The following is a 22,727-nucleotide window of genomic DNA, read 5'->3' as shown; positions in this document are numbered from 1 at the left end:
AGATGTTCAGAAGAGAAGAGAATGCCTTGTTCTTTGCTTGTATTTTGCAATGGTGTTTGCTTATATATTCCAGATAAATCAGAAAAAAAGAAACAAAAAATCCACACTATTTTAAGCTACTCTGTGTCCTGCCAGTGTCTCATTTGTATGCAGAATACACTAGATTTGCCTAGAAGGATTTAGCTCAGTAGCTGGCACGTTTACATTAGAGAACAACATACACAGTTTCAATCAATTTCAAGCATTCTTACAATGGGAAATAAATATGAAAAGTGGTTGTTGCTGAAAGTTCAAAAAATGCAATCAACAAATTGTAAAATCGCAAAAGGCCAGACAAATTTAATAAAATATTTCCATTTACCTTCCTCAGCTTTACACAGCCTGTTCAAAATAATAAGATTCTCTGTAGAGAGCCTTTATCCAACTGTTTATATCACTTCATACAAAATGTGTGTTTGAATTACCACAGCAATACAAGGATATAAATTCCCAACACGCAACATGCCAAATTCAACATAAGTTATGCTTTCTTGGCATCTAGGCATTTTCCTTTTCTGTACTCCAAATACATTTCCATTTGAAACAAATTAAAAAGCATGTAGATGTTAAAACATAATGACAGCTTAGAATTCAAGTGACTTGTGCAACATTATTTTGTGCTTTCTACTTCTCCATTTCCTCCTACTGCAATTAAAATTCATCATGCCCTTCTACATATACAACAGCAATGCATCAAGTTCAGTCCAGTATAGGTTTTCAATCCTCAGACTTGGCTTTATACTACACGAAATCCTTGCAAATTCAAAAAAAGTGCATCTTTTTTGTGATCTGTCTTTTATGTTGGATGATGTGAAGCTCTGATTAGTCGATGTAGGAATGCAATCTTGAGGTATGCAGCCTCGGAATAATTCTTAAATGTAAAAAGAAATTTTTCGAGCGTGCACGCCCTTTCTGGATTTAAAAAAAGACACCGTTATAATGGTGCTACTAGAGCCACGGTACAGTACATCATGGCACATCTCCATAACATAATTAAGGACATGAGATAGAACTTTAGATTTACACAAACTTGATGCCACTTCCAGAAAAGTATGACAGAAAAAAAAAAAGGAAAATATTATTTCCTGAATGTCCTGAATTTTTAGAAGATTCCTTTTACTTTCTCTTCAGCAATAGAGTGGTCCTCCACAACTGCATTTTCCCTGACCTGTTTAGTACGGACCATAAGTGACACCAGCAGGAATTGGGAATCATATGGCCAACTGCTTCCTTTGAGAGGATGCTCACCCACGCCCCTTTACTCACAAGCCAGCTTGCTGTCAAAACTTGAAAGGGCAATAGCAAAGGCTTGTAGCGCACACATTGGGTAGTTGTAGTCCATGGTGAACACATCCTCAGCCACGCGGCCAAACTGCATCACTATGTAGTCAGCTGCAAGAGAGGTCATAAAAAGTGACAAAGCATTATTTCTGTTTGCAGCCCTTACTAAATAAGTATGCGTTCAACATCATCCTCTGGCCCAGCTCAACAAAATACAAACAAAACATTCTCACACATCAAACTTTGCAACACTTATTCATGCAAGTGGGTGTGCTGATATCAGAGGGAGAAGCAAGGATAGCTTGAGTGAGGAACAGTTGGGTGATAAAGGATTGCAAGACTTGTTTTCTGTCTTAAAAAAAATTACACAGATAAAAATTGTTTTTTTTTCAAACAGAGAGAGAAAATTGCTTCTGTATAAAATGCTCAAGCCTTTTATATAGACCTAGTGCCGAGTTTCACATGTACCAAGAACGAATTAATCCTATTCCTACTTAACTTCAGGCAGGTGGACAAGCAAGGATAATGGGGGAAGAGAAGGCATGATTGTGATCTAGACCTAATCATGTCTCTCATATCATATTCAGAAATTCTTCCTCAACTTTTTTTCCCTTTTGTACTAGAAGCAGGTGTAATTGTTTCACCTTATAAAATGCAGCAAATGCATACACCAATGTTTCAAGCTCAGTGTTCCTCTCAGAGACTGGCACAGCCACTTTCACCAGTTTCCAATATTCCCCTGCAGTCTAAGCATTGCACTGGCATAGCCCAGTGTCCTCCAGCACCTAGTGACTATGCCTGCCTAAAGTGAGTGTAAAGAGGGGCAGCATCGCTCTACTCGAGCGCTTGTCTTTATCCCTGCTCCAAGAACTGTACCTAAGCCCAAGAAAAAAGGGGGCTGTACGTTGCTGGCAGAAAGCAGCACATCAGTAAGGGCCTAGTGATGGTGTGAAAGGCAGTCCTGACATTTTCGGGGTGTTCTGTAGGGCTAATGCTACAAAGAGTAGTAATGGCAAAGTGAATGTGCAGTGGGACCAGTCTGCCACCGTCTCCAGCTGGGCGGTGTATGGGGACCAGAGTGAACAAAAAATCCAAGGAAGGACTGTGTGATACAAGTGTTTGCCTGGAGTGATACTGCCCCACGGCCCTGCTGACTGGAAGTACTGCAGCTCCGAGAGCAGGAACGACCTAAACCATTGCTCAGTTCATAAGCCGGGCAGCCAAGGGAGAAAACTAAGATAGCACATAGCAGAATCACCTGTCTCAAGCATGAGCATTTAAATACCCCATTTGCCTCAGTGTCATGGCCACAAGGCAGAGCAGTATTAAGTTGGACCCACATAACTAAATTAAACTCACTCAGGTAACAACAGTAAGGGCAGAATCACTGTCAGGCTGTATATGCCATACTGTTTCTACACATTACAGACAGAGAGCTATACTTACGATCATTATCATGAATAATTTGGAAGTTTTTCACTGAGGCCTGCGTGACTCGACCATGGAAATTTAAAACATAGGACTGGGTGTCATCATTCCAGACTGGCGTTTTGTTATGCAGCTCAATGACACTCTCTGTATTTTTGTTCTGCCATCTTGCAAGAAGTGTCTCATGTTCCTGCACGCACCACAGATACACGCTTCGGTTTAACACTCTCGCAAGACAAAAAATAAATTCACACAAAATCCTGTTCATAAATCTTAGCCCAAAGACTAAGCTGTCACCCTCGACCCTCAAAACAGTATCATCAAATGAAACAGAGAACTCTGAGTATCTTAATGCAAATGTGCATTCGAGTCCTTTCCACAGCTTGGAAAAGGTTAGTTGTACCTTTTGTTATAAAATACAATATTATTTGTAGTGCTTTTGTGAGTCACAGAACAAGTCACACATCCCATTGTTCTGCAATTGTTCAAATACTGTTTTTTTTTTTTAACCTCTAAACCTTCAGAAATGCAAAAAAACAACTCTAACTGAAAAAGAATTCAAGTAATTTTTATTGTTGACTGATGGTATGACTTACATTTCGTGGTCTGATGGAAACTCTTTCGTGGTCCATATTCATTCCTGGTATGATCACACTCATTTTACGAGGTCCTTTAAACCCCAAGACATTTGTTTCCTAAAAATGTTTAGAAAAAGAGTTCATCCTGTTATGTATTCTTAAAGTTAATTTCTTCAACAGAGAGACACAGTAGCAGCCCGGGGAACTTATTTGTTAGTCAACTCAAAAAACATCTTGAAACGCCGACCTTCACTGGCACTGCCAAACATTCTAGCTTTGTCTTAGAAGCTCCAACAACAGGAAAAATGGAAATAGACAGGTTTCCAAAAACACTCCTAGCACTGGCTGCCAGCAACCTTAATACGATTTAAAAAAAAAAAATCCCTTTGTTAAAAAACTAACCAGATTGCTTGGCTACAGCTAGTTCCCAAAATAAAGTAGTTGTAATTTAAAAATCATATAATGCAGTCACACATTTTGATGAGAGACAAAATTAAATATATGGGACCAACTCCATTTATTCCAGAGCCAGCACAAAAGCAAACAAGAAGAAGCTGCCAGTAAGAGCATCTGTTAACAGTGCTGTGGTTTTCAAAGTCTTCAGATATGTTATGCTTAGAGATGAGCATGCTAAAAAACAAACACATTAGCATGAATGCAAATTTTCGAGCTATGAAGGCATGGAAAGTAAAGAAATAACATGGGCAGCAAAAACAAATCCGTTGAAAATACAAGTTCTTCCATTAAACATGATTTGATGCCTTTCTGACCAGCTTTTCACAAAAGCATTCCAGTATTGCACTATCCTCTGAAAACACAACCACTAAAATCTAAATAGGCCTGAAGTCTTATTTTTATCTGAGGCTTTCTTTTTCCCACAGAAGAAACTGGGACCAAATATTTCAGTAAGTCATCATCTATTTTTGAAAAAGAAAAAGTAAAGGGCAGTATTTTCCAACCCACTCAGTAAAACCGGATTGCCTATTTTCACTCCAGTAAATGAAACAGTGACACCTCCAAAAGGTGTCATCCCCTCATGTTTTGTGCTATTTTTTTTTTTTTTTTGTCACATGTATTTTTTCCCCTCTACCTTTCCAAGTGAAGGGCTGTGGCCACACACTAAGGAGTCTCAGGAAGGAAATTCCCATTGGCACTATTCCCAGCATCGTCCACAAGATGCCAAGAACTGGACACCCCCATGCTCCAGCTGGTGCAGCTCTACCACTGAGATATTCAGAAGTGACATATTCAGATTATCTGATTTTATATATTTAAGTGTCCTCATTTTTAAGGAACACTAAACTTTTAAAAACATCTCTACTTTTACAAGCAAAAATCTACACATCTCAACTCACTGGAAACATCTGAAAATGCCTGCCTAAAATTTACTCCTGCAGAAGTTTTGCCATCCATCAGACCTTTGAAATAACTTTGGTTGTTTCAGCAAACCATCTGGAGATTTTACACAACTCATTAAAGATTTTCATGCATGCAAGAAAAATTCCACTGAGTTATTTTACTGAATACTCTTGAAGCAATCCAAGTATATTCATGTATCTCGTAACTATACACATTAACGGGAAGATTCTACCTCTTTTCTGCATCACTTATGTCACAGCCTTTGACAGATTAAACCAATGTTATCAGTGTAGCTGGAAGTGTATACTTGGTTTTCCATCATGGCAAGACTCAAACTAAAATGACTGCTAGCAGATTTTATAAGCAGGAGAGACTCAGCACAGCAGAGGACAATTTCTAAGAAAAGATTCATGCTTATGCTTATTTTCCACTAACTACTGACAATTTTGGTCTTCTCTGCAATGTCTTACAAGCTCTTCTCATCAAACTGCAGTTCTGCTACATACAATTAATTTAGATGCTGACTGGTTGAAGACATTGTTCAAGGTAAAATTAAATAATAGCGCTGAATCACTTCCCTCCAACAAGCAGTATTATCACTCTGAAAAAACAGGACTATATTCTTTGGATTTACTCAGAAACACTAAAATCAATACTTCTGCCAAATGATACGGGAATGGTTAATGGTTTCTAGTTGCACATTACATCAGCCACCAATTATATGAAATGTTTTATTGGCAAATGCTACCCTTTTGCTAAAATCAAGGTACAGAATTGAATTCTACAAACATGGAATATATGAGGAAAACAGTAGGGACAAAAGAGGAGCTTGCTTTAAAAGCAGACCTTTCCAATCTACCTGCATCCAAATAAAATTAATTCCCCTCATCTCCTGTCTCATTACAAAATCACAGAACGGTTGGGGTTGGAAGGGACCTCTGGAGATCATCTAGTCCAACCCCCTGCTAAAGCAGGTTCACCTAGAGCAGGTTGCACAGGATCGCGTCCAGGCGGGCTTTGAATATCTCCCGAGAAGGAGACTCCACAACCTCTCTGGGCAGCCTGTTCCAGTGCTCTGTCACCTTCAAAGTAAAGCAGTTTTTCCTCACATTCAGGTGGAACCTCCTGTGTTTCAGTTTGTGCCCGTTGCCCCTTATCCTGTCGCTGGGCACCACTGAAAAGAGTCCAGCCCCATCCTCCTGACACCTGCCCTTAAGATATTTGTAAGCGTTGACAAGATTCCCCTCTCGGTCTCCTCCTCTCCAGGCTAAAGAGACCCAGCTCTCTCAGCCTTTCCTCATAAGAGAGATGCTCCAGTCCCTAATCATCTTCGTAGCCCTCCGCTGGACTCTCTCCAGTAGTTCCTTGTCTTTCCTGAACTGGGGAGCCCAGAACCGGACACAGTACTCCAGATGTGGCCTCACCAGGGCAGAGTAGAGGGGGAGAATAACCTCCCTTGACTGCTGACCACACTCTTCCTAATGCACCCCAGGATACCATTGGCCTTCTTGGCCTCAAGGGCACATTGCTGGCTTATGGCTAACTTGTCCACCAGGGCTCCCAGGTCCTTCTCCGCAGAGCTGCTTTCCAGCAGGTCAACCCCTAGCCTGTACTGGGGGTTATTCCTCCCTAGGTGCAGGACCCTACACTTGCCTTTGCTGAACTTCATTCGGTTCCTCTCTGCTCAACTCTCTAGCCTGTCCAGGTCTCGCTGAATGGCAGCACAGCCTTCTGGTGTATCAGCCACTCCTCCCAGTTTTGTATCATCAGCAAACTTGCTGAGGGTACACCCTGTCTCTTCATCCAGGTCACTGATGAATGAGTTGAACAAGACTGGACCCAGTACTGACCCCTGGGGAACACAGCCCACTGCTGTTCCATCACCTTTCCAGGGACGTGAGGCTCCCTGGCCTGTAGTTTCCTGGGTCCTCCTTCTTGCCCTTTTTGAAGACTGGAGTGACATTGGCTTTCCGCCAGTCCTCAGGCACCTCTCCTGTTCTCCGTGACCTTTCAAAGATGGTGGAGAGTGGCTTAGCAACAACATCTGCCAGCTCCCTCAGCATTCATGGGTGCATCCCATTGGGGCCCATGGATCTGTGTGTGTCCACTTTGCCTAAATGATCTCCAATCCGATCCTCCTGAACTAAGGGAAAGTCTTCCTTTCTCCAGACTTTCACTCCTGCCTCCAGGGTCTGGGATTCCCGAGGGCCAGCCTGAGCAGTAAAGACTGAAGCAAAGAAGGCATTCAGTAACTCTGCCTTTTCTGTATCCTCCGTCACTAGGGTACCCACCTCATTCAGCAGTGGGCCCATGTTTTCCCTAGTCTTCCTCTAGGAAGTTGGCTCTCTTGAAGTCCAGGGTTGTAATCCTACTTATTGCCCTGCTTCCTCCACGCAGGATCCTGAACTCCACCATCTCATGGTCACTGCAGCCAAGGCTGCCCCCAACCTTCACATCCCCAACCAGTCCTTCTTTGTTTGTTAGTACAAGGTCCAGCAGCACACCTCTCCTCATTGGCTCCTCCACTGCCTGTGTCAAAAAGTTACCGTCAATGCTCTGCAGGAACCTCCTGGACTGCGTGTGCCTAGCTGTGTTGTCTTTCCAGCAGATATCAGGGTGGTTGAAGTCCCCCATGAGAACCAGGGCCTGTGATTGTGAGGCTACTTTCAGCTGTCTGTAGAAGGCCTCATTGACTTCCTCTTCCTGACCAGGTGGCCTCTAGTAATCACCCACAACGGTGTCACCCATATTAGCCTGCCTCTTAATTCTTACCCATAAGCTCTTGGTCTTCCTCCACTCCGGGCAGAGTGCGATACATTCCAGTTGCTCTCTCACATAAAGAGCAACTCCACCACCTCACTTCTTTCTCTTTTATTTGACTCCTGCACTGTTTTGTGTGTGTAAGTTCAAGACTACAAATGGCATTATTAGGGGAACATCCACCAAATTGTGATTTCACACCATTTTAATGTCACTGATAGTCTTGGTTTATACAGGAAGTCAAAATACGGGTTGTTAGCTGGCAGAGCCCTATTGATTCAACCAGCACGCCAATGATTTAAATCAGCTAAGGACTTGGCCCAGTATTGCTTAGAAGCTGCACCCTCTACCTTAGCCCAACCAGTAAGCGGTTCTGTGAGCATGTGTCACAATAAACTGGACTGAAAGAACACAGAGCCTCTTCCCAGGGTTGCTTTTAAAATCTTACACACTTTCATAAAATTATGTAAGCATTTCACTATGGTGGCAATAGCTACCATGATAAAAGCTGCAAGGCGTATATCCCAACAGCTCCCAGGAGAGTCACAATTTAATTATCCCAGTTTTCCTTCAGCCACTTCCCCTTCTGGACTTGATTCACACAGCTGTGCCCTGGCCTTAATATATCCCGTAGAAACTATCATTCCATAGAAAGCCTAAACCACAGAACCCACTACACTGGAGCACAATGCAAGTGATCGAGGCCTGAGTAGAAACACGTAGTTTTATTGCTTTACTGAAACCTGAGTCACACCTCAGAATATCAGCTGAGCTCCCGGCCTGCAGAATTTGACACAAACTGAATTGTGAGATACTATGGATATAAAGGAATCCAGCACAGAAAATCCTGGTACAAATGGTGCAGTTACATCTCCCTGCTTCTCAATAAATTTTGCCAAGCGATTCTGAAATCAGCCATTAGGTGCTGCTGCAGGTTTATTAATATGCTAGCCTGCCATCAGCGGGGAGAGTAAAAATGGTTAACAGCACCTGCTAAAACTCAGTCCTTGCACTAACTTTATTCCTGTTGCTTGAAACGTGTCCTAAGGAAAGTTCCAGAATGAGAGTTCTCAGCACATTTATCCCACAGTTAACAATAGATGCATCACCAGCTTCTGCCTGTATAAACTAGAACTGCTGAGATGATTCAGCAGGTCAGGCTCAGTAAGTTAGTGGAAGCGGGTACAGCTTGCTCTCCAGATGGGTACTTGATTGGATGAGCTGAGAGACAGTGAGAGGCATAGTGGTGCTTTCAAAGTACTGTTTATTATAGTTTTTGCTGCAGGAAAAATCTCAAGGCAAGAATTAAAAGGTTACCTTAGGACAAGGGTGTTGCAGGAGTGCTCTTTCTGGCATTCTTTGCTGTGGTTCTGCTGCAGCCAGGAACAATAACCTCACTTTAGTAAACCTGGCTAGTAATGAAATATCATTCTGATTTCCTTTTGTCCTCTGGCCATAGCACACCTGCAAGCCTGCTGCCTTTCTTCATGAGTATCAAAATATCAGTGGAACGAGTCATCTTCTTATACAAATGTACAAATTTTAAACTGCTGATCTCAAAACAGGCACATAAAAGCAGCTTATCTTAGCCACATTCTTCAAACAGTGGCCATGGTTCTGTTCTTTTCAACACTTACACTTCTAATTACCTCTGCTGGCTGCAACTGAGTTTTTTATTTGGTAATGTCAATGGTTCACATGTCATTGCTGTTGACTTATACAAGCAATGCCTAAATTTTTTAATATATAACTTTTTTTAAACTGTTTTTTCTTTTCTCCTTCTATGTCTAGTTTGCACCAGAAGACCAGTTGCCTGGCTCCAGGGAGTGCCCTCCTATATAAACCAGTAAAATTACCTTCATTAAACATGGAAGTTCTCCTTGGTTCCTACTGAAACTTCAGTCAAACTGTGAACTGACATCAAATCCTGCGCTCTCTTGTTAAATCCTGTTAGCTGGATTTTCTGAAATTCTGAGAGAGTTTCAAATCAAAAAGGAATGGAGGGATATGTGTGTATGTCTGTGTCTGTCTGCAACCATAGGCCATGTGCCTGAATAATAGCACATGTGAACAGAACCACTATTTATACTATATTCACAGAAAAACTGCATCCTACACAGCAGGAAAAGAACACGTTAGCAGCTAATACTGCTACCCCTCAGTGCTCTCAGCACTTTGCATGGAAAGGATGGCTCTCTGCTTTCTTTTTCATGTGCCAAAAGCTTGCAGACACATTGCTCCCCACAACCTGAAGCTGACCTTTCCAGGAACGCATTCTGTGCATACGCAGGGTATATGCTGGGATGGCTGCACCTCGATCTGACAGAGCTCCAGGCATCCTCGATTAGAGCTGGGCAGGAACTTTTAGAAAAATGGTTCTTGGGTATTTTTGTCAGGAGTTGTTGATTTGTGAAAACAGAAAACTTTCTGTAGCAGTGTATGCACCAACTTTGATTGGAAGAGCTTCTTGGGCCCCGAGATTTCTCGACAGAAAGAATACTCTCACCAAAACAGTTAGTCATCCAGTAATCGTGAAACAACAGCAACTGTGCTTCAAGTCTTGATTGTCTGCATTGCCCCTGACAAATGCTATTTACTGTCCTATAAGAAGCTGGTTTCTCTCATTCAATTGAATTTTTGATTTTGTTTGGGGCTTGTTTGTTTTTTTTTCCTGGTAAAAAGGAGTTTTAGAGTTTTTATCCCAGTCCATCAGCCACTGCTGCAGACCTAGCTGTCCATTTACCTGTGTTTCAGATCAGAGAGGCCTCCTCCAAAATGCCATTACAAATGATCATACTTTAGTGCAGTAATTCCATCTGCACAACTCTTTCCAGTTCAGGAGGCTCCCTCGGATGGTGCCTGCAGGCTGTGAAGCATCCTACCTCTTCCAGAGAGTTATGTAAAAGCTCCAACACCTTCTGACCAAAAGTGAGAACTGGGCAACCTGGTTCTGTGCACAACGCTTTTCACCTCTACTTTCCACTGAATTTCCTGGTTTCTCTAGTGAAGATCAGCTGTTTGATTACATCAAAGTATGAATGCTGATTTACATAATCATAAGTGAGAAGGAAATTCAGTGCGCTATTTCAGAAACTGAACTGCCCTTTCTCGCATATTTTGCCTATGAGCAGTACTTACATAACAAATAGCAGCTAGCTCCTGACGCAGGATACTCGCCTCCAGGCTTGATGTTGTTTTCATTGGATTTACTCCATTGTCATAAACTGTAAACTTAGTTCCCATAAGATTTGATCTATCAAAAAAAATGGAACATCCAATCACCATTTGTCAGTAATGCTGCCTGAGACATCTATCCTTTACTGCACTGTAGCCCCAAAGGAAAGACAAATAATATTGAGTACAAATAGCTGTTAATTCTAGTTCCAACTAAGTGGCAACTCCTGGATTAAAACCCATAACAAAATTGTAAAGGTACAGTATAGCAGAGTATACTAAAGGTCCCTTATCATTACACTGGAGATTCCTCACAACACCTTGCAAACTAGTAAAGTCAGGAAAGCAAAAAGGAAACACTCAGGTGGGGTTATTTTGTTTGCTTCGTTTTTAAAATATGCTTACTCTCTACAAAACTCTCTGCTTTCTTACCTGACTACTAACTCTATTAGAATACAAAGAGTGATTTTCATAAAGTTGTAAGATCAGTCTTTCCTATTTAAATGGAAATCACACCAAAGAGTGCAAAATACAACTTAGAACATACGAAAACCACATTATCCTCATTCTGTTTGCACTGCAATAAATAGCGCATGAAGTTCTGAGATCCACCCAGGCAAATGGCAATTAGCAGTCCAGTCCCTTTCCTCAGGCACAGACAATGTAAACATACATTGAGAGGCTCCACGTAAATATCAACAACAGACTGATGTATGATGGGGTGACAGACAGAAAAGAAACACGGTTCTGAAAGAATTCCACTACCTGTCACTTAACTCTAATCAGGATCTTAAGAAACGGGCAAAACCAAAGAGATTTTCAGATTGTCTAACAGACAGAACTTCCATTCCAAGGTATTTATATCAATAGGGGATAGACACAATCTACTCATGCACTTCTGAAAATCCCATTAAGATAAGTTGTGCTCATACACCCTTGAGAACCTGTCCTTTGAGCATTTAAGAGCTTCAGTCCTGCTGACTTTTAATAAAATGTGATCTTGTTAAGTACTTGAGACGTTTTGAAAACATGCCTTGGATACTGGTAAACTTTAAGACCATTATCACATAATGTAGTCAAGCCTCTAATTAAGAAGTCATAATGGCTTACAGGCTTCTTAATGTCAATGAACGTTATATTATATAAAGTAAATTCTTAGATGTATCAGTGTTTACCTCAGTTTTCCAATAAAACTCTCTCCACCCCGAGACAGGTCAGTTGGGTCTATGGAGATGAGGTAATTAGAGGTTTTACTCTTCTTTCGTTTCCTTCCCGCTAACAGAAACACCTAAGCAGTGCAAAAAAAAACATATTCTAGAATGCCAAAGGCGTTAGCACACACCGCTTCCTGCTTTGATATAAGGAAACCATAGCCAATTTTTCTGTCTTCCAGCATCATTAGTGAAGTAACAGAAGGTCTCCTGGGATTTAGCAAAAACAGTTAAAAATCTGGAAAGGGAAAGTGACTTCTCAACCACTCAGTCCATTATTTATGGTTTAAATAATTAAATTCAATCTATTTTGTTAACTGTTTCATTCTAAGTTGCTCTGGCTCTTCCAGCTGAATTGAAAATAGATACCTTTCAGGTCACAGAATGCAGAGAGCCCCAACTGCTGCCTGTCACATAAAAGTACCATGCATGGATTATTTAAGGCCAAAGATTAGAGATACGAAGAAAGGCAGTAGAACAAAGTGATACTATTGTTTTGCTTTTGGAATACTACAGGGCAGATCTCAGCAAAAGTGAAAATACATTTAAAATATAAGATTATATTTTCTTTGTAAGACTTCCTCACACTTTTAATATTTTTTTTTTATATTCAGATGCAACTGGTATGCCATTCAAGTTATTTTATGACCTTTTTACCATGCTCCCTTTCCAAGTGGAGGTAATAAGTAGGGTACATCCCTCGGTCCATTCCCTTCTTGTCTCTTGTGATTCTGCATTTGACAGTGACACCCTGTGGAGCAGGTCTTACAGCAAATTCCTCCAGGTCATCGACATCTATGAGAGGCTCATTTGTGGAAGGACTGGGGGCTGAGGCCGCTTCCTAAAACAGTGAGAAAGACTCAGGTTTCCTCAACTTCGATTTACAAGGTTATAACTACAAAGGAATGACATTTGATAGAAGCTGCACTTTAAAAAAATAAAAACAATGGACATATTGTGTTCCCCGTTCTGATTCCTCAGCAGCCTTGAAGGCAGCTTATCAAGGTAAGGATTTCTCCCCATCCAATCAGTCAAAGGCCCAGGGAGCAGTTCTCTCTGCTGCTGATGCTCAGCATACAGACACATCTGGCAAAGCAGAACAGGGTGGCTGCACAGGCAGAGTGCTGTAATGTTACAAAGCAAACTCTGGCTCACACCTTCCCATCTTACCACACTTCTTTTTTCAGGAAGGCCGTACCCAAGGACAGAGATAACCTTTGATGAAAGGAAGAAATGGGATAGGGAGAGACAGATTAAGCTAGGTAGAGATATAACAGAGACGAAAAGTCAGTGCAGTATATAAAAGAGTGGGGCACCATCAACCGGTTTAGCAAGAGCTTGTGATTTAGAATATTTGAACAAGCCAAAGTCTTATTTTATGTCCGGATGGTAGCAGCGAGAACAGGGTGGGAAAACGCTCAGAGAAAGGCAATAGAAACAAAAGATCCTTCTGAGCACCTGTAAGAGGTAGAAAGGTAAATATTTACTGTTTACCTTTCTCTTCATTCAAGTTCAGACAATATTTGCTATTCTTTTCTCCAAGTCATTATTTTCATTGCTTTCTCCCGTGAACCCTGAGAGCTATCACAGTAAATCACCTTGGAGATACTCTGGTGCATATTAAAAACAAAACAAGAAAGCCAGGCCAATCCTGACTGCACTCTGAAATCACGCAGTACAGAGCAGCCTGCACGCTCCTTCTTCGGCGCTCACCCCTTACCTTATTGGATTTCTTGCTTGTGGCAGAACCAGGCCGGGTGTTACTGTTTAACTGTGAAGAACTGGAGCTGTCTTCATCTTCCTCATCTTCTTCCTCATCAAAATTCATGCTGCTTGAAATGCCTGAGGAGAAAGCAGCGCACTTATATGAAATACTAATACATTAAAGCTGTCCATACTTGCTGTAAAACATCACTTATTATACTGTTGCACCCTTAGGCTCACAGGTGAGAAAGGGTGTGTGTGTGGGGAGGCCACTGTGCGAGGCTGTGTACAAATACGTGGGTGAGACAGCACCTGCCCTGAGAAACTGAAACATTTCAGCAAATGAGAACGGAAATATCACAGTTTCCATTCCACAGAGAGGATCAAGTTACCCAGTGATACAGGAGCAATATCCAGTTAGGAATTAAATTCAGATCTTCTTCATCCAATCACGTACTTCAAACACAACGCAAAATCTTAAACCTGAAATTGGAGCTGAGTGGACAACCTATCACAGCCATTTGGAAACCTTAACAATTAAAATACGAGCCCTTCTACAGCACACTTTTAATTGTTCCTATGTGATCTGATGAAGAGCAGATCTTAGACTGAGAAGAAACATTCACTTCAAGGAAATGTTCTCATGCATATTTATTTCATGTAAAAACCAGTATCAGCCCAGGCCAAAGGAACTGCCTTACAGCACTTAAAAATTTGACTTTACAAGAATTCAAAACCTCAGACATTTCAAAGGGAAACACAACGTTGAACATCAAACAGGACTTAGCAGCAGAAAGCGTTATTTGCTAGGCCTAGTTTTTCAAAGACTATCATGCAGATAAAGCCACCCTGTATTCAGGTTCAAACTCTAAGTTGCACATATTAGAGGCTAACTATGAAATATTTTGTCCTTAAAAAAAAAAAAAAAAAAAAAAAAAAGAAAACAACTTGGTCCAAAATTTCCACTATTGGTAAGTCCAATGCAGAAGGATAAATGAAATGCAAAGATTTCCAGAGTCAAGGAGCATGGCCATAATTAACTTTTTCCTTCTGTACTTACCAGGAACATGATCCAGGGCGACAAGACTGGATTGGGAGGTGGAAGAGGACCAGGATGTATTTGCATGGGGATCTGGGAAAGGAAAAAATCCACGGGCTTGATTCTGCAAACCCTTAATTGAGTGAACAAGCCTAACTTGCCAACAGGACTCCGCACAGGGCTAAAAGCTTACTGGATGGGGCCATAATGCTGCTGCCTGAATTCTCAATTATGGACATTTTATCTTTCTGCACAATCAAATTCACCTTCTACCTGCTTCTACTTTGAATAAAGTAAAAAAGCCCTGGATCACAAAGCTGAAGTGTCAGAAAACATCATCCATGCTAAACAGTTGCACCATAAACCCTTCTGTGTACGATGTGCCCTGCGTGATAGGTTTTTGGCCTGCTTTTGAATTCTAACACACAAAAAAATAAAACTGATCGACACAAGTGATATACACAGATTCTACACAAATATTCATTCAGTAACATTGAAAAAAGCATTCAGACTCATATTCACGTGGCCTAAATTCTACCTAAATCCCTGTGCCCAGTGTGTCCTCATCATCTTTCTCAGGCTCTCTAAACTGTTCTTCTGGGACTTCCAGGGATACACACAGAGACTTTCATGCAGCTTAGTCTTTTGGAATACGAGCTCGGTCTGCAACAAGCAGAGACTGAACCAAACTAATGTACAGAAATATAAATATTGGAGATAGTATCAGTAATGGTTCTCTTCAGTTCAAATTTTGGAACTGAATAAGAAAAAAAAGACACAAAAAAAGGCATTTAAATACTTTTTATGTTATTGCTGCTTCCAATAACTTCAATGCATATCCCTTTAAAATAGCTTTTGACACCAGATGCACACTGGATAATGAAACACCACCAGAGTAGTGGTGTTGCGAGTGTATAGAACAGAAGCATATGCAATGCTAGTATTCCATTCAGCCGCACCACGAATGGTCTCGTTATCCACTTCTTCAGTTCCCCCAGTCTGGACATACACCACGACAGCATTTGCACGACAGCAAAAAGTTTCAATAGGATCTGGTTATGCAAGGGAGGCCTGAGTTCACAGGTCAACAGATATTTTCAAAGCCTATAGAACTCACTCATTATTAATCACACACTCATTAATCACAAGCATTATTTCTTAATAATGACAACCATGTTCTAGTCAACTATGCATGGGTAATAGAGACAGTCCATCTCCTCAGCTGGTAGTTGTGCAATAAAGCCATACTTCATATGCACAGACATAATCAGTTTATTTCTACATCCGTGCTCACTATTTCACCACCAATATTTTGGTGGTGAAAATTCTGTGCCAGCCTTAGAAAAGTCTGCACTCATGACCTGTGGGGAAGAATGCTTCAGAGACCTCCTGTTTTGTTTTTGAACCCAGAAATCAAATCTGTTCCTTCCCTGAATCTCAAAACAGTTGTAACTTCAGGTAGCAAAGAAGAACTAAGACCAAATTGCTCATTCCAAGTCTTTACAGAGACATATAGGAAACTGATAAATGTGAAGACTAAACGTTAGTTATTCAGTGTTAAAACTTATGGAAGTCTAGCTCTGTCCTAGTGACTCATTTGCCAGAGAGGAACTCTGCATACTAAGGCTTCTGAAATCAAAGGATGAATATTTCCTGCAGGAAGAAAATGATTCTAGTATGGCAATTTCCGACAGATGGAGAACTCAAAACATTTGGCATTTTCTTGCCAGTGGCGTATTCTTTTCACACTCAGGTAGCCTATAACCTCTTGTAACAGAACTTGACTTGCTGGGGAAGCAGACACGTGCTGAGAGGGGCTACTCCACAAAGCTAGTGTCAAAGAGCAGAATGGGCACAAATCAGGGCTACGCAAATCTGATGGGACTCAGCCTTTCCCATTAGGCCAGTTAGCATTTATCTCTGTGTTCTTCTCCTTTTGCTGCTGTTCCATGCAAGAGAAGGACTGATGGGAGAGAGCAATTCTAAATGCTTTTCAGACCAACGGGGACACACCAGTAAGGACATGCCACAGGTGTGAAGTGGCAGTGGGAATCCACGTGAAAAGCCCTGGCTCTACATAAAGTTTCCCATGAATACTGGGATACTCAAAACTTTCTAACAAGCCTCCTCTGCTGGTATCAAGTGGCAAACCATAGACACAGAGTAAAAATATTTTATGGAGATGCTGCTAGTTGCAGTCTTGTCTTCATACCTTTCTTTGTGTCTCACAGAGCACAGCTCTGTTGTTAATAAAAATGAGTCAACCTCAGCATTCCCATTTAAAAAAAGCACCCTCCTACCCACCCCGACTTGAAGCATACTAGTGGCCCACTCTTAGCAGTGTCTGTTCTGATCAGGAGTATACTCAGACCTGGTAAAAAAAGGTCATATCATATATTTAAGAATATGAAGCAACAAAGCAAACCAAAACCAAATCAAAACAAAGAAAAAAAAAACCCACCCACTGCTTCTATTAAAAAATAAACAAAAAATTGGGGAGAATAAAAATATACCTTAACCTGGAAAAAACATCAAAAATAGAAATGTTCCCCAGAGTAAAAATCTGTGTGCTCTGACCTAATTTGAGAAGTCTGTGGATAGTTTTTAAGTCAATCAGCTTTAGTAAGTAGTGTGCCTGATGATTAAATATTCTGAGCCATGGTCTAAGGCAACACAATCACCACACAGATCAGAACTTGTTAGTCATGCCAACATCCCTCCAGCTCAAATGCCCAGGAAATACCACACTTGGAGAAAATCTGCCCATTTCAGTTGAAGCTGCTCACATCTGCAGAGCAACGTCCCAGAAAAAATGAATCTTAGTGAGAACTGCTCTGCAGACAAGAAGTGGGCATTTAGGTATGAATAGTCCATTCTAGATGAGTCAAGTTTGCACTTACATTTTGCTTCTTATACACAAAGAGTTTATTCTTAAAGCATCAGAGCACTCTTGGCTTGAGCCATCTTTGCTTCAAAAGCTGTACTCTGAAGAAGAACAACTCCAAAGCAAATGCCTTCAGAAAAAGCTTTGTGAGGATTTTAGGATTTTTTTTCCTTCCTACAGTTAATGTCTAATGAGAGATAACAACAGTGCAGGAAGGAAGAGATGGATGCATGAATGTGTACATACACAATCTATCTCCCAAATCATGCATGCCTCTAGAAAAAAAAATATTCCAGAACATTTGAGGACTATGCATGGGAAATGCTGCAGAATACACAGTTCTTTAATTTTCACCTCTGCAAGCATGAACACACATTATGAAACATGAACAATATTTAACTGACAACACAACTAAAATTAATATTCTAGTTTGAAAATTGCTATTCCGTACTCTTTTTTTAACCCTCAAGTAAGTAATTTCCAGAGTTGTACAATATGAAAATGTGAACAGATGGATACAAGCATTAGCATCTGCCTGGAACCTTAATAGCGGCACTGCACTGCAGATGGGAAAGCCACATCCCTGAGAGCCTGGAGAGCTCTTGTTGCCTGGGACAAGAGAGACCTACTTTTTTTTGAGATAACAGAATAAAGCCTAATAGGCTCTGAGGGTAAGAAACACAAAGTAACAATCTCTGCTTAGGCTAGGGCTGAGAGTGAGAATAGGAAAAGGAGTCAACGTACATAAAGCAAGCAATGAGAACGTGAAGGCAGCTTTGGCTACTTACCTTTTTTCTGCATTGCTGTTCTAAGATCTTGTTTGCTTTGCTGTTGTTGGCCACTAGCCATTTTCTCTCCATCATCTTCATCATGGCTAGACTGTCCAACAGTGAGAATCTGCACTTGACTTCCTATCTTCTGAACATCATCTTGAAAAGCAGCTGGGCCATCAATCCCTGTCAGACAACAGCAAAAGCCTTAGCTGTCTTTGTGTCAAGAAGTTACTGAAAAGAGAATTGCTCACTCACAAAAAGCATATTTTCTAAGAATCAGAGATCAGAGGTTCACATTCAATAATATTCCTAGACTCAAACAAGACTAAACTAGCCTCCAAGGCAAACGTCTTACTTCCCACATACTGCACTAGAGAATCTCCAAGAGGTGATCAGGATTTCACTATTGCCCTCCTCACCCCCAAAGCACACCCCCTCATGCAGCAGAAACACTGAAAATGAAACAGAAAAAAGAAATTCACTGGAGAGGACTGACAAAGAAAACAGATGCAGCTTTCATAAGGACACACAACTGGTCCAGAAACAGATAAGCCTGAGTCCCAGATTATGCCATATCCCCTAAACAACATTGCTATTATGAAACGATGCTTCAAAGTTTCAGAAACCTGGAAAATTCACAAGTAGATCTAGCAGTGTGTACAATAGGAAGAGCAGCACGTTAACAAGCCTAAATATGCCTACTGAGTTAGTAAATTGCTATACAGTTAAAACATCAGAGTGAAACTATAAAGAAGATATAGCCCCCTGAGCAGGGGCACAGGACTCGACCGTCCCCAGAGGTGCCTTCCAGCCTCAGCCATGCTGTGATTCTGTGGCTTCTGATGACGGCAAGAAAGAAACTACCTACCTCCTTATGGCTGTAAATCGCCTCTGAAGACAGAAAAAAGAAAATATGGGGTGCATGGGGTGTGTTCTTATCACAAGCTAACTTCATGTTTTTCTTCAGGACAGCAAGTTAAAACATCAGATTGCAAATGTCTGTCAGCTATTAGTTAAGACATAGTGCTGGTATATATTACTAAATTAGCTATATAAAAATGCACTTTTGCACCAATAAAAATGGTAATACTATCATGCACAGACATAGTAAATAACATAAGCCTGTATACTGTTGCTGTTCTGAAATTTTTGTTAATAAGCAAGCAACATTGTGGAGGATTAGCAAGCATTACAAAGAGCTAGTTCAGTAAAAGAATATGGTGCTTCTCACACCAAACAGAGCTGAATAAATCCTGTAAGAAGGAGCTGTTGGGATTGGGATTTTTTCAGATCTGTAGCAGAAGTCTCCAAGAATACCATTTCAACCCGCTTTGCCAGCAGCTGTCAACTTGCATTAAAAGACAACTGGATTATACATTTAGCATGCTTAACTGTACTTTGCCATACTTGCTGTCAGTGCCACTGCGATAGGAAGCATAAGTGGAAAAGAGAGCGGTCCACACCCTCAGGAACAGGAACAGCACTGGCTGCGCAACTACCTAACAAGATGCAGTCCGATACTGCAGAAGTATTAAACTTACAGAGTTCAAGACCACAAGGCGTTACTGACTCACGTGCATCACACAGACCTTTACCTGGCAATTTCTGCACCAACCCTGTAAATTTTGATTTACTTACAGTAGAACTAACAACAACAACTAACAACAAATAAACAATCTGTCCATCCAACCTTGAAGGACTAAATAAAGTCCATGGAAACGTTTCTCTCATCTTGGTAGGGTGACAATTTCAGACAGAAGCTCTGTGCGATGCAGAACGAACAGTATAATTTCCTATGTTGCAGGTATAATATGGCAGGGACTAGAACAGCATTTTCCTTAAAAGTTATCTCAGCATAAACACTACAGCAAAGGTGCTCCAGAACAGACAGGTAGCTGCTCAGATCCACTGTGGTATTTTTAACAGCTTTATCCATATTAACCACTCTCATTAAAGTGGCTGCCTAAAGTTAGGTTCTTACCTTAATACTCTGAATTTCAAAAGTGTTAAGCATCCATGAATTTAACAAGATGCTCATACCTCATGCATATCTATCTAGCCCCTTATTAAGCTTCGGATGATACAAACCTGATTTTGAGAACCCATTTCAAAAGGAACAAAACACCTTAATTATTCTTCTTCAAAGCAGACATTGATCTCCAGCAAATGAAATGCCTTCGACAACATTAGACATTGCACTGAGGCTGCTTTTTTCTGGTGCCTGCAGAACATCTGCGCTCAGATCCCGTGCTGTCAGGAACATCACGTATTATTAGGTGTTAGGACAAAGGCTACACTGGCAGGTCACACTTTTAGAGAAGAAAAATCAATTTCAGTATGCTGAAGAGTACATCACTGGTAGAGTGTGTTATTAATCATTATGAATGGTTCCACTGGTGACCCCATTTAAGGGAATGGAAGATGCAGACAGACAGAGAGGGGGAAAAAAAAAAAAAAGAACCTCTGCTGCATTAGAATACTGTAGATGGTTCGTGGCAAATGCAGCATTAACTATTTAATATTTGTGTGTGTGCACACATCTTTGTAGCTATATATGCATGTGTAAAATGGTATTAAGTGCAAGCATACATACACATTTCTTTTTTCTGTCTCATGAGATATAAGTGTACCTTTGTAAGTCATAGTTCAAAAGGCAGCTTTACCATCACCTAGCTCATGTCTGACAACACTTCCAAGCTTGCGTAATCATGATACTCAAGCTGGATCTCTCCCTATGCTCTCACTTTCTTTGCCTCGCTGACTCCTTTTCACCCACTTACTGGAAGGATGGTTCACCGTGCAATAAAACAAACCATTCATGTCTATAGTTACAAGTTTCCCTGTTTAAGGACAGGGTCAAAAGAGCCAAACAAGCTGAGCGGGCTGTGCCAAAAAGAAAGTGTTTATTGCTACAGTCAGCGTTTTCTATAGCTTTTCCCAAAAATCAGGTAGGAAAAAAACTGATAGAGATGTCCTTGAACACCTGCTAACAAGAAAAGGAATTTTTGAGAGGCAACTGTGAAGGGGGACAGGGAGGAAAGAGGAAGACTGAAGCAACCCCCAGAATACCAGTCCCTTCAAGTAACAGCCTTCTGGTAAACTTTGACATGGTCATGTCTCAGATGAAACCCAGAGGTACCAGAAATGAGAACAGGGAGATAATGAAAAAAATGCAACAGAAAATTGTCATTCACTGGCATTCCCATCCTATAAACTACTATTTATCAATGCCTGCGTTCTGTTAGCACCCAAAATCTTCTAGACAATATTCATAAATAGACAGTACCATGCTCTTAAAGCTGGTAATCTAAACTACCACATAGAATGCTTTTATAACCTGAATTCCTCTAAATTCTAAGAAATTCAAAATACATTAGGTGGATGTCTTTTGCTTTAAACACATAAAATGTTAACTATCTCCACAAAAACAAACAAAAAAAAAAAAAAAAAAAAAAGAAAAAAAAAAGATCCAGGTCTGGAATGAGAGGAGAGAGGAAAAGGTATGGGAAAAATAAAGAAAAGAACCACTACTGAAAGCCTTGGGAAAGTAATAAAGTAGCAAAATTTTGCTTAGTGTTTATGATGTATGAGAAAGAAATCTAAGCTTTCATGCATTTCATACCACATTTCAGCTTCTAAAGGATGGACCAACAACCCAAAATCCATTCAGTCTCACTGGATTTATTAAGGACAATACATTTCGAGGATATGAAGTCGAGACCTTGTTTTATTGTTCCAATCCAGCAATTAAAGGAAATCTCCTTATGGGAGGGTCACCAGCCATACATTTCTCTATCCTACATCCCCAGCAGCTTTCTGCTGAACAGTTTCCAACCATTTTGATATGTCCTACAGACAGATGCTAAAATGAATATAGATGAGCCATCTCAGTTCTACTAGATGTAGTTATCAAATTTCTTTCTGACAAACTAAGCAAGTCCAGACTACATGGGATAGAGGCTATAGATCCTGAAGTACATCCCTCCTCCTTAGCCCAACAGACGTAGAGGTTGTTTCAGGGTGGTTTTTTTTTCCCTTCAAAATAGCACTAGTAGAGCATTACAAGTGCAGTTCTGGGTATCCATTTGAGCCTCACACATTTTTATTTCAGCTTCACAATCTTCAAAATGATTTTGCAGAAAAGAAATACACTTCCTAACCCTATTTGCAAGTGGAAAACTAAGGGTATAGTCATGCTGAACACAGGGCTTAGATCAGTCTGTTGAATAGTCCTGTCTAAACGCAGAATCTGTAACAGAACAGGTCCGAGCGGAACTTTCTCTCAAAACTGGACAGAAATTAAGCATTTCTAGACACGCCATCAGAAAAATTCTTAAAGTCATCACAGTCTAATGACACTATAATATATAATATTACAGCAAAATAGGAAAATTAAAGAGGATAGGCCAGAACTGTAATTTTGATTATTTCATTGCTCGAGAGATAATCAAGAAAGAGTATTTAAAATTTTTAGTGGGCAGAGGGGTGGGGGGAGAA

The 22,727-nt window shown here is 40.7% G+C and overlaps 1 protein-coding gene across 2 annotated transcripts in view; it reads right to left on the bottom strand.

The window, feature by feature from the left end:
- Positions 1-221: 221 nt before the first annotated feature.
- The window catches only part of TUB (TUB bipartite transcription factor), a 77,017-nt gene continuing 54,511 nt past the window's right edge, over positions 222-22,727 (bottom strand). Inside the window, exons 4-12 of one of the 2 annotated variants that reach the window (XM_082316608.1) lie at positions 18,246-18,413; positions 14,595-14,666; positions 13,551-13,672; positions 12,480-12,671; positions 11,795-11,907; positions 10,584-10,698; positions 3,345-3,443; positions 2,767-2,938; positions 222-1,431 (exon numbers count right to left, since the gene is read on the bottom strand). In XM_082316608.1, coding sequence (XP_082172734.1) covers positions 1,298-1,431; positions 2,767-2,938; positions 3,345-3,443; positions 10,584-10,698; positions 11,795-11,907; positions 12,480-12,671; positions 13,551-13,672; positions 14,595-14,666; positions 18,246-18,413 — 1,187 coding nt within the window. In that variant the 3' untranslated portion in view covers positions 222-1,297. The remainder of the gene's footprint in view (positions 1,432-2,766; positions 2,939-3,344; positions 3,444-10,583; positions 10,699-11,794; positions 11,908-12,479; positions 12,672-13,550; positions 13,673-14,594; positions 14,667-18,245; positions 18,414-22,727) is intronic. The other variant, XM_082316607.1, reaches the window with a different exon arrangement.

This window comes from Platalea leucorodia, assembly GCF_965183815.1.
Source record: "Platalea leucorodia genome assembly, chromosome: 7".
NCBI classification, from domain to species: domain Eukaryota; kingdom Metazoa; phylum Chordata; class Aves; order Pelecaniformes; family Threskiornithidae; genus Platalea; species Platalea leucorodia.
The sequence above is the reverse complement of the archived record's forward strand: the minus strand, read 5'-3'. Positions and strand labels throughout refer to the sequence as shown.